Source organism: Kogia breviceps, chromosome 19 (genome assembly GCF_026419965.1).
Source record: "Kogia breviceps isolate mKogBre1 chromosome 19, mKogBre1 haplotype 1, whole genome shotgun sequence".
NCBI lineage: Eukaryota > Metazoa > Chordata > Mammalia > Artiodactyla > Physeteridae > Kogia > Kogia breviceps.
The window spans coordinates 13,040,985-13,057,088 of record NC_081328.1 but is presented as its reverse complement, the minus strand read 5'-3'; the positions used below and the strand labels follow the sequence as shown (position 1 = coordinate 13,057,088).

Genomic DNA, 16,104 nt, shown 5'->3' with positions numbered 1-16,104 from the left:
GTAGGGGGCTGCTCTGTCAGCTGGGGGCTAGCGGAGACCGAGAGGACCACTTTCGCCTGACTTTCATATAGGCATTCGGTGATGTTTTGTGTTGGCTTTCAACTTCTCCTGAGTACACTGTATGTCTTTACCTCCTTGGAAGGTAGGAACTTCATCCTAAATGTCCACTCTGTCCCCCTCGGGGCCTGCACTGTGCTGGACACAGGTGTCCGATGCTACCCCAAAGACCACCTCTATCTCTTGGAACTTTCAGGCTGCTGCCGCCCCCCCCCCCCCCCCCCCCCCGCCTACTGGAGCTGAAGTTGCCCTCTGGTCCACGTGTGGCAGGCTGGAAATGCCGGGAAACCAACCCCCCCAGGACCCATCAGCCAATGCTTCTGGGGAGTATAACACCCCAGCTCCCTCACCCTGTGCGGGGATAATACTGAGTGTTTCCCTGTGGGATTGAGGCCCTGTTGCCCACCCGGTATGGAAGCTGGTTTAATAGTGTCCCTGGATTGGCCGTCTCCCCTTCCCTGCATCCTCTCCATTGAGATAATCTACTTGCAGTGCAGTCTTTGTCTGCTTCTGGAAGAACCCAAACTAAGGCAGCACGTGGCCCTCACTCAATATTTGTGGAAAGGAAGACTATTAACTTAGAACAAGTAGTTTTGTAGGGCCCTTTTAATGCTCCAGAACTTTGCTTGAAATGCTGTCTGGGGGATTAGAGGAGGCCCATATTGATAAGAGAAGCAATATTCCTTTTGAGACTTTCCATAATAACCTCCCAAAGATGACGTTCTGGAACTCACTTATTTTGAAGGCCACATAGGGCAGGGAGTATATTTCATTTTTTTTTTAAAAAAAGGCCTTAGGGAATTCGGGGCATTTTCCTTGGGCTTCTGAAAGCATACTGTGTGAGGAATTTTACCGATGAAATTAGTTTAAAATTTAGAATTGATACAATCTACACACTTTCGCATTTTTTGTGGGTGGGGGAGATTATAGACATCTAATTGTGATGGGAAATTGAATAACAAAGAGATGCCAGCTTATGTGAGAAAAAAAGGACATTCGGAAAAGAATTTTGTTCATTAACTTGCTTCCACCCTAAGGAAGGAGCCGTGGCTTACGGGTCCTCGAGCAGCGTTTTGGTGGAAGGTGAGTTGAGCTCAACACACCAGACACAGGCTTCCTTCAGAGGTAGGTCTGATTTCCTTTTATTTTCATTCTTCTCTTTTTAACACATAACTGTGTGGTAAGGATAAATGATAAGCTGTCCGTGTCACAGGTGGGCTTTCACTCAAGTCAGGTGGAGGAACTTCGGGATAAGGTCTCCTTCAAAGCAGGGCTGCCGGCCGCCGCTGCCGCCCTCTGGTCAGAGAGGTAGGCTGCGTTCTCTGGGGCCTCCTCGTCACCGGGGTTCAGAGTGGAAGCCCTTCAGGGCCCAAAGCCGGTACCGCTTCCTCCGGTTCCGCTGGTAAATGCGAATCCTTTCCTCTTCTGCCTCTGGCTCGGCGAGAACGCCATCCCAACGCAGACTTTCGTTGATCTGGTCGGAAAGGGTCTCTTCTATTTCGGCAAAGCGGGGGAGACATACGGCAGAGGAGTAAGAGGGGGTGAGCTTGCTTTCATCCCTGTCCTGTCCGTGCTCTGGCCCCAGGCCATGATCTTTGCTGGGACTTAAAATGTCACGGAAGGATGGAGACAGCTGCTGAGTCTTCAGGCCTCGACCCCGATGTGTATCTGCTGAGCAGACGGTAGTGTTAGCGTTTGTGATGTCTGCCCTCAGCCTGCTCGGGGGTGATGCCCAAACCACTAAAGATGTGAGGGGGGACCTGGAGGCCCCTCCTCACCTGGGGCCTCAGGTGGCCAAGCCCACCAGCCCCGTCCACATCCACTGCCTACATGCCTTGGGTGGTCATTTTGGGGAGGGAGGAACCATTTATTGAGCGCGTACTATGAGCCAGGTCCTCTGGGTAAAGGCTGTCAGCCCTATTTTCCAGGTGAGCAAACAGACTCCCAAAGTTTCAGTCAGTCGCCGATGTCACAAAGCAGGTAGCAGAGCCAGGAGGTGAACACACACCCGACTGCCAGGGCCCTGTCCTTTCCACGCTGCCCCCCACCTCACCCACCCACATGCTCACCAAGGTACCGCCCAGTTCTGGGAGCCTATGACTTACCCCTATTCTAGACACTTTATGATGGAAGAAATGAAGAACAACAGAAAAGCTTCCTAAATCTGACTGTGGAAAGCATTCTGCCAAGCCAGGAAATACTTTTTCTGTGTGGCTTATACTGATTTTTAAAAATATTAACAGCCCTTCTGAATTATATAACATGCATATACAATACTACAACTTGTGATTCTTTAATCAGCTCATCCTATTTCTTTGGGAGAGAAGAATCTTCCTCCTCCCACCAAAAAAAAAAAAAAAAAAGAGAGAGAAGAAAATAAAAAAAAATCCTCTCTTGGCATTCCTATACCTTCCTACTCCCTGAAAATTATTTGGTGCCCCCTGCTGACAGTATGAGGTACATGCCACTGTAATCTTTAGAGGCAGAAGCTAAGCTAAAAGGATAAGAAATTTCCTCATTTGGTTTGGCAGATACACATGGAGCTTATTGACCTAAACTCCAGAATTGTTTTCTTGCCTTTTTCTTATGATCCCAGCTGGAGAAGTAATTATAATCTGCGCGTCGCGCCTTCTGCCTTCAGCTTGTCAGGGGAGCTGGTTCTGCATAAAGAGGGCCAGGACCCAGAACCGTGAACCCAGGACTAGTCGTGCTGGAGGTCAGGGCAGCTGTGCCAGGGTCGGAGAGAGCCACCTCCCTGACAGGCAAGAGCCACCGAGGTGAACCACACAAGGACAGTGGAGACCTACAGCTCCCGTGGACGGGTGCGTTCTAGGCCACTGCTGCGCTCTCTCCACAAACGGGTGCTCAGGGCTTTTGTCGAGCTGCCAGGGCGTTCCGTGAGGGGAGCTCGCTGAGCCATAGGGCTCTGTGCTTTTGTGGCAGCTGTTAGTGGGTGTACGTCTGTGAAGTGTCCACAGGAGGGCCTGGAGTGAGAACCCCACGTGTATGGTCATACGTGTACTGGAGAGGTCTAGGCATGTGAGTATGTAGCAGAGTGTCTGCTTGTCTGTGCAGACTGTGAATGCGTGTGCCTGCTGGGCTATCTGTGCTTTAGCTTTATTTGGTGATTATATTGACAGAAGGGGGTGTTGTTGAGGGTGTCAGGGATTATAAGAGTGTGTAGCAGTGACTGGTGTGATGGTGTTTGTGTGCAGTCGAAGGGTGGCCTTGGTAGATGAGGGTGGTCTGTACAGGGAGCATACTTTATATGCACATCCTGGGTGTCTACATAGCAACCAGAGGCAGGTGCCCGTAACAGATGAGGGTGAAAGGAGGGTGTCCAGGCGGAAGGCAGGAGCCTGTGATTCTGTGTATGGGTGAGAGCATCTGTCACTAGTGCCTTAGTATCTGTGGATGGGGACAGTCTCTGTGTGAGGATGGGGCATCTCTGTAGGAGGGCTTGAGATTTCTTTGGGGAAGGTATAGATGTTCAGGATTTTAAGCTTGGACTGAGGGATGAGGAAGATGAGTGAGTGTCTGTGTAAAGCTAGGAGTCACAGTGTGGGGCTGGGAGGCTCTGTGGCGTGAGAATTCTTGACGCAGGATTTGGAGTCTCTGCGGACATGGATGGTCTTTGTGCGGACGGCTGGATCATCATCGTGCGGAGAGAGGGAGGACCTCTGATTGGGACTGGCGAGTTTCTGGGCTTAAGGTCCCCAAGTAGGTGGGGGTCTCAGGGGTGGGGTGGGTGTCCTCGGAGAAGAATCTCAGGTATGGGAGCTGAGGCAGACGCGCTAGCTGCTTCTCTTACCGTCCCCTTTCCCAGACCCCTTGGTCTTCCTCTTCTTCTTTTTCTTCTTCACCTTCCGTTTGGTCAGTTCTGAGGCGCAGCCCGAGATGGGGAGCAGTCTGGACCCCTGCGAGGCCGCCGTGCAGCCCTCTCGCTCCTCCTCTTCCTCCTCCTCCTCCTCGCCATCCCCCGACGCCCCGCCCCCACCGCCGCAGTCCATCCGCCCGCGGGGCCGCCCCCCGCGCCTGGGGCAGAACGAGACCCGCTGCGGCTGAGCCGGAGGTTCCGTGCACAGAGGGTCAGGCTAAGGCCAGGCTAGGGCCAGGCTAAGGCCAGGCTAGGGCCACGCGTCTCCACGGCGACCGCCGCACACCGCGCGCGTGCGCAATCCGCAGGCTGCTGCCCCGGAGCCGCTGGCGGAGGAGATGTGCGCATGAACATTTCATCCTGCGCGCTTGCTAGTTGGCGGTGATAAGAGGAAGAGTGGATACTGAGATTCTGAATGCTCGTGTTGACACTCATTTTCCACTCCTGTGCCCTTTTATTATTTATTTATTTTTAACTCATTTATTTATCTAACTATCTATTTATTTATTTAGGCTGCCTCCCGCCTTAGTTGTGGCAAGCAGGGGCTTCGTTGAGGCATGAGGGCTCTTCGTTGCGGCACGAGGGCTTCTCTCTAGTTGTAGCACGCGGGTTCCAGAGCGCGTGGGCCCTGTAGTTTGCAGCACGTGGGCTCTCTAGTTGAGGCACGCGAGCTCAATAGTTGCGGCCCGCAGGCTTAGTTGCATCCCCGTGGCATGTGGGATCTTAGTTCCCTGACCAGGGATCGAACCCGCGTCCCCTGAATTGTAAGGTGGATTCTTTACCACTGGACCACCAAGGAAGTCCCCTGTGCCCTTTTAAATGCTGTGTGTTCTCTCCTAAATTTTTATCTCCCGAGTTCCAACCTCATATGTCTATCCTGGCCTTTTAAGCCCACTGTGTCCAAACTCATTTCTCCATCATTCTTCATCTCTGTGAACAAAAACAGCTGGTCAGTCCAGAGCCCTGGCAGTCTTCCTTACCCCCACTCTCTCCCTGTACCCTCACCTAGGCTGGGGCTGACCACCGTGTCTGGGACGTGAACTTCTGCACCCCGTTCCTAAATGGTCTCTGCTTCCAAATCCACATAGCTGCTAGGAGGCACTTTTCTTTTTTAATAATTGTATTTATTTTTGGCTGCATTGAGTCCTTGTTGTTGCGTGCGGGCTTTCTCTAGTTGCGACAAGCAGCGGCTACTCTTTGTTGCGGTGCACCAGCTTCTCATTGTGGTGTCTTCTCTTGTTGTGGAGCACGGGCTCTAGGGGCGCGCGGGCTTCAGTAGTTGTGTTAGCCAAAGACTTGCTCCTGGAGACCTGAGCCTCCTGCTAAGACATCTGATGTTTGAGTACCCTGAGGCCACCATGCTGTGAGGCAGCCCAAACTAGACCACATGGAGAGACCCCCAGACTATGTAAAAGGAGAGAGAGATGCCCCAGCTGCTGCAGCCCCCACTTTTCCACCTGCAGCCATAGTCTGACTATAACAGCAGGAGAGACTCCCAAGCCAGCCCCACCAAGCCAAGCCCTTCCTGAATTCCTGACTCAAAGAAACTGTGAGAAATAATAAAATGATTGTAATTGTTTAAGTTACTAAGTTTTGGGGTGATAAGTTATGGAGCAATAGATAACTGAAACATCAGTCTTTGATTTTAGCCATTCTAGTGTGTATGAAGTATTTCCCTGCAGTTTTAAGTGCCATGTCCCTGATGACTAATGATGTCGAGCACTTGGTAAACTATTTATTGGCCATTTGTGTAACTTAGTTTGTAAAGTGTCTGTTCAAGTCTTCTCCCATTTTGTCATTGGGATATTTATATTTTTATTGTTGATTTGTAAAAGCTCTTTACATGTCTTGGATATAAATCCTTTGTCACATATATTGCTGCAGAGATTTTTTTTTCCAGGTCTGTAGCTTGTCAATTCATTTTCTTAGTGGTGTCTTGTGATAAGCAGAATTTTTATATTCTGATGAAGCCATTTTATGTTTTTTTCTTTTTGTATACTGGCCAAGGAATCTTTCCCTACTCCGAGATCACAAAGGTACTCTTCTGTTTTCTTCGAGAAACTTTATGGTTCTGGGTTAGGTCCACCGTCCATCAGTAACTCATCTTGTGAATAAAGTCAGATAGGGATCGAGATTCATTCTTTTTCCAAATGGATTTCCAGCTGTTCTAGAAATTTTCATAGAAAAGACATTTGTCGTTGTCCGAATGCGGGTTGGAAAAGAATTTCCAGACACAAGGCAGAATGTAAAGAAGATAGAATTTATAAGAGGGAAAGGTCGCTGCCAGAACAATGGGCCGACTTCCTCGTAGTCTGGTGGAGTCAAGCCTGAACATGTGCTACCGATCAATTTTTAGAGCCAGAAAATGAAAGAACGGTCCGAGGTGAAAATTTTGTTTCCTGATTGGTCGAGGCACATATACCTTCCGTCTATAGGGTGGGAGTGAGACAGGGCAGATGCCTTTCCTTATTTGGGACAGGTTCCGTTGCCCAGGGGGGCGTCACCCAGGTGGACTCAGGAATTTCGTAAAAATCGCAACATGGTAGGGAGGGCGAGTGAGAGTCCGGTGGGGGTGTAACGCCGACACGTTTTCAGGCAGGGTCGTCCTTTGTCCTTGGAGCGCCATTGTCAACATTCCTTTCCCACTGACTTGACTTGGCACTTTGGTAGAAGATCAACTACTTGTATATGTGTGACTCTATTTCTGGGCTCTATTCTGTTCCATTGATCTATTTGTCTTTCCTTACAGCAGTACTACAGTGTCCTGATTATTGCAGCTTTATAGTAAGTCTTGATATTAAATAATGTTAAATCCTCCAGCTTTGTTCTTTTTGAAGACTGTTTGGACTCCTCTAGAGCCTTTGCTTTTCCATATACATTTTCAAATCATCTTGTCTGTTTTCTTCAAAATAGCCGGCTGGGATTTTGATGGGAATGGCATCAAATCTGTACATTTGGGCACTCTTAGTACTCAGCGAGGATCGTCATTAGTGCTGATCCATACACAGGCACGCGTGAACACATTGCTCTGTAAAAGACTTTTCTGTTCTTCTATTTTCCTCCGTCTCTCACCTCCTGTCAAGCTCCCTAAAGTATCCCCTACAGCTCTGCCCACAGCGACTGCTTGTAATCTGCCCCTTGACTGTCTGCTTTTGTCCCTGGGAGCTAAGCGAAATGTAAATCACAGAGGTCCTTTGTGCAGGTGACCACCTGCTAATGGAGATGTCTGGGTTTTGCTTTCCAGAGACCCTACCCTGCTAACCCTGGTGCTCCAGACGGGTGCTTCCAAAGACCGGCTGCCCTCCGTTTCCAGGAAAGGCTGGCCTGTCTTCCCTCTCAGCTGGTCCTCTTTGCCTGGATGCTTATCTGGCAGGAGGCAGCTTGGCCACTTCTCTTCCCGATCTTCGTGAAGGTTGCATCAAGGTTATGTTGAACCAGCCAATCAGCTTCGAGAGACAAAATTCACATCCAGCAAAGGAATACATTTTTGGGAATAATCAGAAAAATCCCTTGCAAGTACAGAGAGAGAGGGCCAGTATATGCCTGTTTGATAGATGAGGAAACAGAGAGATGCAGAGTGACTTGCTCACCTCTCAATGCCCATTAGCCTCCCAGCTGGGCCTGGAGTCCACCTTCCCAGTTTTACACATCTAGCATATTGCAGGAAAACAGTTGACTTTACAAAGATGTTCACTGACCAACAGAAGAGTTGATAGTGTTTTCATGGTTTGTTTCAGCTTCCTTGTTTGTACTTTCTCTCTGTGGTTTCAGTGGCTGTCATAGTTACGAGCTGGTAGGAGCTAAGGTTTCTTTCTCTGCAAGGATCAGGTTGTCCCCTTTGGCCAGTGCTGACGTAGGCACGCTTGGGTGGAGCTTGCAGCTTTGTCCCTCCCTGATGCCTGCTCAGCCTTGGTGCCCCCAGCTGGCTGGGCTGTTGGTTCCAGCTCTTTGCTCTTTCCTGCCCACTTTCTCCATGCTGTCCGTTCCTTCCCCAAGGTAGACGGGCAGTGTCCACTCTTTAGCATCACCAGCCTTAGACTTGGGCAAGTGGGGTCCCTGCCTTGGGCCTTGTGCTTCACAGGACACTGCTCTGACTCTCCCCCCACGACTATATCCTTCCCTAAGGGACAGGAAGTCTGTGGAATCAAGGGGTCCTTCCCACCCAGCACCTCACATTCCTCCTCCAACTTGTGGCCCAGAGTCTGAGTACCTGGCACCTTGGAATTTCTTGCCCATATGACCCCTGCCTGCTTGTAGGGGTCCGGGCCTCACTCCTGAGTCCATCCTCCTGAGTAGCCCTAGGCCAAGGGAAGCATAGGTGGAAACTCAATAGGCAGGCTGAGGTGTCCAGACCTATGTATTCAAGGGCCTCCTCAGTGCAGGATGGAGCTGGGTGTCGGAAGAGGAGGGGACAGGCCATGGGCTGGGTGCAGAACCTCAAAGAGCCAGAAATTCTAAATTTAAATCTGGTCTTCCAGACTGGTATGAAGGTCTGTTTGTCAAGGTAGAAAGATAGTATTTATTTTATTTAACAGTCTGTCAATTTATTTTACCACTCTTCATATTTAGACATATGGTAATGTGGGCCTCCATCTACTTTTGCCCTGGGCTTTGCAACTGTTGAGAGCAGGCTTGCTCTTTATTTTTCCTCCTTTTATAAGTCACTCCAACTGCTTCCTGATTTTCACTTCGTACCTCATGGTAACTTAAAAAAAAGGAAAAGAAAAATCCTACAACCTGTTAAGTAAATCACATTATAGCCATATGGCAGACTACTTGGGAGTTTCTAAAACAGAATGAGGCAGCCTGGGTTAGGCTGATTTGGGACAAAGGCAAAGAGAGTGTCCTTGGAGAAGAAGTAGAGCAGTGTGAAGGGGTGGCTAACACCTACTACCCTCTCCTCACTCCCCTCCAACCACGCTGACCCACTGACAGCCTAGCTGTTTCTCCTGCACATCCAAACATCTCAGCCCAGGTCTTTGACTTCCTGCTCCCTCCCTCTGAATACTCTTACTCTAGATGTCCTGCCTTCATCCTGAAGGGTAGAAGAATATGTCACCCCCAAATATGCCTCTTTACACAGGGTCTGGGTGCTTTTCGGATATGATGGTCTGTTCCTCACGTCTGGGCCGTTTCTGCTTGTCTCTTCATATGACAAACCCCAGGAAGCTGGGACCCACACAGGCAATTCTGTTTGTACAGCCCCTTCCCCACACCATCTGTAGGTAAGTGCTACGCTGATGAGGATGCTGGAGCCTCTCTTGGGACTTTAGTTTCCTTCGGAACGTTCGTTGATTGTTCTACATCTTGGCGCCCAGTCTACTTCCAGAACTCAAAGATCTAAATTGCTGCCCCCATGTTTGCCTTTGTGGGCTGCTATTTATATCTCTTTTTTTTTTTTTTTTGGTACACGGACCTCTCACTGCTGTGGCCTCTCCTGTTGCGGAGCACAGGCTCCGGACGCGCAGGCTCAGCGGCCATGGCTCACGGGCCCAGCCACTCCGCGGCATGTGAGATCTTCCCGGACCGGGGCACGAACCCGTGTCCCCTGCATCGGCAGGCGGACTCTCAACCACTGCGCCACCAGGGAAGCCCTGTGGGCTGCTATTTAACTCTGAGTCCTGGACGCCTGTTGGTTCTGAGGTGATGAGGGAGCCCCAAGGCTCCGACTCACCAGGAACGTTTCTAGGAAGTGTTAAAGAAAAACAATGCCGGATAATAATTAATGGCGGTAAAGACAGATTTTATTCAGTACTACTGCAGCAGGGGAAAGAGAATTCTTTAGAACAGAACCGAGCTTGGTGCTGATCTATGTAGAGGGCACTTGGCCTTTAAAGGGAGAGTAAGGGAGTAGGGAAGGGGAGTGAGTGAGGAATCAAGCAGGGTCAAGACAGTGAAAAATTACAAAAAGCAAGTAAGTGGTCAATGTCAGTATGATTAGGGCCATCTTAGTCTGGTGACTGGCACTCAACCAAGATACCTGCCTAAAGAGATTGAGACACAGGGGCATAGTTCAGAGGAATAGCTCCCAGGTCCATGAGAAAGACACTCCTGGGTTCCAGGAGGTACACATACATCTCAAAGGCACAGAGAAAGGATTTACAATAAGTTTTCAAAATAAATGCTCTAAGGAAATGGAGGCCAGGAGCCTGTCAGCAGGCGTTGGCTGGAACAAATGGTAAATTCCCTTGGCAGACGAGCTTTCTCAGACAGAAACTCAAGAGGGAGGGAGGGGCCGGGTCATTGCAGGGACACCATGGCCTTAGACTGCTAGAAGCCGGGCTAGATTTTTTTTTTTTCAAGTCTCTGTGTGTGGGAGAGTGGACGAAATCATTTGTGTTGGGAGTTGCAGTTCTCACAGGCCAAGGTTGAGGCCTAGTTGAGAAGTGGGCTCAGAGGTACCCGATGGAAGTTTGGTCAAGGAAAGAGCCTTTGTCAAATGGAAGGTGGAAGTCAATGAGGTCATCCCTGTAGTTTGGGAAGCCAAGAGTGAGGGTTTCTGGGTCTTCCTCCTGATTAGGTGGCCAGAGGGTGGCAGCCAATGTGGTCCTGGATCACTACAGACACCCAGAAATCCTCAGGCTCTTGGGGGTGTCCTGCCACCTAACTTGTCCACACCGCCTGCTCCCCATCTCCAATCTTCTGAAAATGCCATAGGAGACATACAGAAGGGCTGTGGTTTACTGGACCAAAAGAACACCACATGCCTTGAAGTAAGAAGAGAGTTGGAGCTTTAATCACTAATTTGTGCCAGTGTGTCTCTGGGCACATAAGCACGTCTATAACCTGAGGACATGAATGTCTATGCCACAGATTATTACACCGATCAGTGGCACTTGGAAATATATAAAACTCTATAATGAGGATGTATTTTATTCATAAAGTGTTCCATTAGCAAGCAGTCCCATCTGTGGGAATGAATCTGTGTAAGCCAATATCTATTTACCTTTGTCTCTTAGACTCAATTGAAAAGAGGCATGTCTTCTTTACACACACACAAATAGATTGCTGATTCTCTCTACTCCTTGATGGTGCCTCAGAATTCAACGATACGAGACTGGAAATGATTGGCCAGCTGTAATCCACATCCTTGGCCAGGTGCCCGGGACCCTTCTCCCACTGGTCACTACCTACCACTCTGGGCTCATTTTCTGCTCTGCCTCACCATTCACCACTCCCAACCTTTCAGTATCCCCTTTCTTGCCTTCTCTGTGCCTTTGCACCTGCTGCTCCTTCTACCTGAAATGTCCTTCCCTATCTGGCCCACCTGACAAACTCCTAGTCCTTTGGGAGGCTGAACAAGGGTTTTCTCTGAAAAGCCGGATCTGAGCCCTGCCACACTGTAGTTCACTCCTCTCTGTTTCTTTCGTATCTTATGTAGCCACAGGGGTAAGGTGGCATAATGGCCCTGCTACTACCTGCTGTATGACCTTGGGAAAATTAAGGTGTTTATGTCTCAACTATCATAGCAGTAAAGTAGAGATAAACAATGTCCTACTTCCATGGCACCTGTCTACCATGAAATCAGAACACAATAGGCAGCATGTTACAGCCTGCACGCCATTGTCCAGAGATGATTTCTTTTAAAATTTATTTATTTTATTTATTTGTTTTTGGCTGCGTTGGGTCTTCATCGCTGCGCGCAGGCTTTCTCTAGTTGCAGCGAGCGGGGTCTACTCTTCGTTGCGGTGCACAGGCTTCTCATCGCTGTGGCTTCTCTTGTTGTGGAGCACGGGCTCTAGGCACACAGGCTTCAGTAGTTGCGGCACACGAGCTCAGTAGTTGTGGCTCGTGGGCTCAGTAGTTGTGGCGCACGGGCTTAGTTGCTCCGCGGCATGTGGGATCTTCCCAGACCAGGGCTTGAACCCATGTCCCCTGCATTGGCAGGCGGATTCTTAACCACTGCGCCACCAGGGAAGTCCCCGAGACGATGTCTTTATGTTTCTGTTTTCCCAGTTGAACTATGAGGTTCTTGAAGACCCAGTATTTTACCCATCTTCCTCACGTAGCAGATTTCAATGGTCCTCCAAGTCACACACCCGCTGTGGTCGCAGGAACACTGGGCCTTTTTGGCAGCACGGGGGCGGGGGTGGAATTTGCAGAAGCAACCAAAGAAAATTTGGGAAAGAACTCTTAATAACTAGGATGTCAGCTGGGGCTCCTCCAAGCCTGCTTTGAAATCAAAGCAGGACTCATCCATAATGTGAAGCACTTACTCTCTTAAGGCTCCCTGCCTTGGGCCCTGTCCTTGCTGTTGTGTGAGGACACTTTCTTTAAAAAACTCAACACTTTCTTTGAGTTGTCCACCAACATCAACTCACACAAAAGTGTCAGCGAGTTGAGTAGACTCCACTGAGGGTTTTGTAGGGGAGCTACCCATTTTTTCTTCTGCAATATCTAATCTGCCATTAATCCTATTCAGTGTGTTTTTCATCTCAGACATTGTAGTTTTCATGTCCAGAAGTTCACTTTGGGTCTTTTATTTAAAAAAACAAACAAACAAACAAACCTTCCATATCTGTACCTAATGTATTCAAGCCTTCCTCTAGCTTCTGGAACATATAACTGTTTCAGTGCCTTTGCTTATTCTATCATCTGTGTCATGTCTGAGTCAGTTTAAATTAATTGAGTTTGTTCCTCTTTATGAGTTGTGTTTTCCTTCTTTTTTTGTGTTCTGGTGATTTTTTGTTGGATGCCAGACTCTGTGAATTTTACCTTGTTATATTTCTGAATTCCTATAAACATCCTTGAACTTGGTTGTGGCAGTTAACTTCCTTGGAAAGAGTTTTTATCCTTTCCAATCTTGAATTTCAGCTTTCTTAAGTGGGACCAGAAACTGGATTTCTGGATTTAGTTTAAGGTTAATTTTTCTCTAGCCTCAAAGCAAGACCTTTCTTGGTATTCTAACTAGTGGCCCCTGAAGTGTCATGTTTTCCACGTTGGCTCTTGGGAACAGGCATTATTCCAGCCTTGTGTGAGCGCCAAGCACTATTCCCACTAATCCTTTTGGGTGGTTCATCCCCCAGCCTCGCATAATTTTCTCACACACATGTGCTGAGCAGTACTCACTGAATACTTGAGGGGCAACTTCCGCAGATCTCTAGATTTCTCTCTGTCTGTGTATCTCTCTCCTCTCTAGTCCTCTGCCCTGAGAATTCTAACTGGTTTCATTTCCCCGGAATCCAGCTCTGTCTCCTCCATTCAGGTAGATTTCTCCTTCTCTGAACCATGGTCTGGAAACTCTCCAGCCAGTGCGCTGAGCAGTGCAGGCTTCACCTTGCTGTTTCCTCTCTCCCAGGGATCACTTTGCTTTGTTGCCTGATGTCCAATGTCTTGAGTATTGTTGTTTCATATATTTTGTCTGATATTTTAGTGGTTTCAGGCCTGAAGCTAACTCTGGTCCCTGTTACTCCATCTTGAACGAAGCAGAAGTCAGGGTAAAAATATTATTATTTGATTGTGTAATGCATTTGTTGAACAAATTCAACTTGACGATGTCAATCCAGGAAATACCCTTGTTTTTCTCAAGGGAGGAAGTAGGAGAGCTCTCTTCTCTCCCTCCCTTATCTTTTTCCTGCTTTGATCTCCGGATTAGGGCATTCGAGGGTTTCTCCAGGAGCCCCTATGTGATGCATTCTCTTGCTTCCCTCTAAGAACCTGCCTCCCAAGCAACATCCTGCAGCTTCAGACAGCTAGGGGTCCCTTGTCCCGCCAGCCACTTTCTTGGACAGGAACTTCTTCAAGACCAAACACAGCTCTCTTCCACAGTTTCCTCTTGGCCTCTCCCCGGCCTAATAGTGGAAATGCAGGCCTACCTACCCTATCCTGTTTGTCTCACTACTGTAAGCACAGAGCAGTTTCCTGCCCTCCCCTCCATAATTCTCTAGGCTAAAAAGATACACCAGGCTCTGGATCAGTGGTTCTCAATGACGGGGGGTGGAAGATAGGAGGGTGGACCCCCCCCACCCAACCCGGGGATAAGTGACAAGGTCTGGAGGCATTTTTGTTTGTCATGACTGGGGAGTGGGTGGCTAAGGAAGCCACTCCATATCCTACGAAGCACAGGACAGCACCCCCGGCCAACAGCATAGGATTAACTGGCCCAAATGTCAACAGAGCTATGGTTGAGTGACCCTCTTCTAGGTTCATGTTGGCCCCCAAAGTCCAGGAGGCAGAGTCAACTCCCCTAAACTTCTTCTCTCACCATACTCTGCTCCTGGAGCTACCGAGAGCCACCAGCTCAGCCAGCGTCCTCCTGAGGAGCGAGATGCTCCCCTCATAGGCACCCTTGATTTCTAGAAGGGGTTTTCTGTTTTTGTCGTCCGTCATCCCGTAAATCCATCTGAAGAAAGAGGAGACGTGAGCTTATTTGGACCAAGTTGCAAAAAGAGAGGAGAGGAGGCCATTCTGAATTTGGCTGCCGAGGTGGTGCAGGTAGGGTGCTCTTCCTCAGGCTATGGGAAGAGGAGTTGGTCCAAAGAAAGGGCCTCAGCAGCAGACTCCTGCCATGACATTGGACTGAGAGGCTGTGCAGCAGCTCGTGGCTGCTCGAGGGCGGTATGTACCTGTGTGTGTCGGTGTGTGCCCACGTGTGGAATCGTGTGTCCCTCTGCAGTGAGCATGACAGACCCAACACCAAGAGGATGAGGAGGTTATGGTGGAGGGCGTCGGGGGAGAAATGGGCCCGGACCAGTGTACTGCCTTGCGGGCCAAGGGAATGAACACTGGGCCAGGAGAGCAGGAAATGGCTTTTTCAGCGAGCTGGGAGGCTGTGTCTGCTCTCCCCTGTGAGTCACCCCCGGGGCATGGGGCAGAGCCCGACAAAATGCTGTTTTGTTACTGTCACTGGGACAATGTGGTGAGGCCTGGGGAAACGACAGTTCAGTGAAATGAGTGCGAATCCCCAGTCTAGCCAGAGCCTGGCACAGAGCAGAGGACAAGCACTGCTTTGCTGAAAGCTTTGATACTAAAGGGATGAAGGCTAGCGGGGTTCACTTTTTCTGAGCCCCAAAGAGGTACAGCTTCAGCCAGGAAGAGGTGCTACAGGGAGGCCACTTCAGGTCAGTGTAGAGATCTTTCTCCCGTGGTCAGCAGTCCAAAGAGAGGCTAGGTCCCCCCAGAGGTGGTGAGCGCTGTGTCACGGGCTGTGCAAACGGTGGTGTGAGCGACTCCTGCCTGCAGGGGCGGCTGTAGGGCAGGTAGGTGGCCTAGAGCCTGTAGAATCCCTACAGCCTTGAGGTTTCAGGCTGAGTGAGGTGATGATGGTGATGAAGGTCATGCTAATGACTGAGCCCCTCCAGTGAGCCAGGCCTCGAATCGGGGGCTTCTCCTACATGATCTCATTCAGTCCTCCCAGTGGGACTATCACATCCCTTTTGCACATAAAGAAACTGAGGCTTAGCCACCAGCTACACTGGCGAAGTAAAATTTAAATGAAATAAAATTAAATGAAATTTAAAAGTTCATCCCATGTGACGGGTGGCTAGGGGACAGCATGGCAGTACGACATTTCCATACTGGCAGAAAGTTTACTGGACAGTGGTCGCTTAGAGAGATGTGCTCACCTACCCAGGATCATCTCTCCCATGGGCAAGATCCAGAGCCCAAACGGAGGTCTGACCCAGGTGCTGGTGGAGGCTGCTGTGTGAGTCTGGAAACCAGGACTTCCAGATCTGGTCATCACTCAGCAACTGGTCCTGGAGTTATCTCAGGAAATCAGTTCATAAACAGGTTTTGGGTCGAATCGTTTTCCTGATAGAGAATGAAGGGTAACAGGGCTCTAGCACTGCCCCTCCAAGCTTCGCGCTCCCACCCCACCTGCATACAAAGCCAGGCACCGCGGCTCCGAGTGGGTGGAAGTGGAGAATGTGGCAGATGTTCTTGAAACCGGGGAGCCAAGACACAGGGCTGATGGGTCTTTTTTGTGGCCGGTTTCCTTTAGTGACTGAGCCAAGTTGCCACAGCTTGTCCGGCGTCCGTCAGTGGAGCGTTCATTTATTCAACAAATACACGTTGAGCTGCAGCAGTTGCCCGGTCCTGTTTCAGGCCCCAGAAGTCATACCTGCCCTGTTTTTGCACCTTGGGCGGTTAGAATGGCTCATTTGGGGGCTTGGGGACTTGGAGCTGCTTAGGGAACAGACAGTGATGTTCGTTACCCAGAAACAAGAAGG

General features: G+C 49.5%; 1 protein-coding gene across 1 annotated transcript; it reads right to left on the bottom strand.

The window, feature by feature from the left end:
- Positions 1-1,183: 1,183 nt before the first annotated feature.
- On the bottom strand, positions 1,184-14,263 carry LIAT1 (ligand of ATE1). The gene is made up of 3 exons (XM_067021498.1): positions 14,144-14,263; positions 3,869-4,151; positions 1,184-1,725 (listed from the first exon to the last, which is right to left on the bottom strand). The coding sequence occupies exons 1-3, from the start codon at positions 14,261-14,263 to the stop codon at positions 1,394-1,396; spliced, it is 735 nt and encodes a 244-aa protein (XP_066877599.1). The 3' UTR covers positions 1,184-1,393.
- Between the last annotated feature and the right edge of the window lie 1,841 nt (positions 14,264-16,104).

Coding starts and splice junctions, on each gene's coding strand:
- LIAT1 (XM_067021498.1), bottom strand. CDS start 14,263: ATGACGGACGACAAAAACAGAAAACCCCTTCTAGAAATCAAGGGTGCC. Junction 4,152..14,143: donor TCGGTAGCTCCAGGAGCAGA/GTATGGTGAGAG, acceptor GCCTGGCCTTAG/CCTGACCCTCTGTGCACGGA. Junction 1,726..3,868: donor GGGGTCTGGGAAAGGGGACG/GTAAGAGAAGCA, acceptor TCTGCTCAGCAG/ATACACATCGGGGTCGAGGC.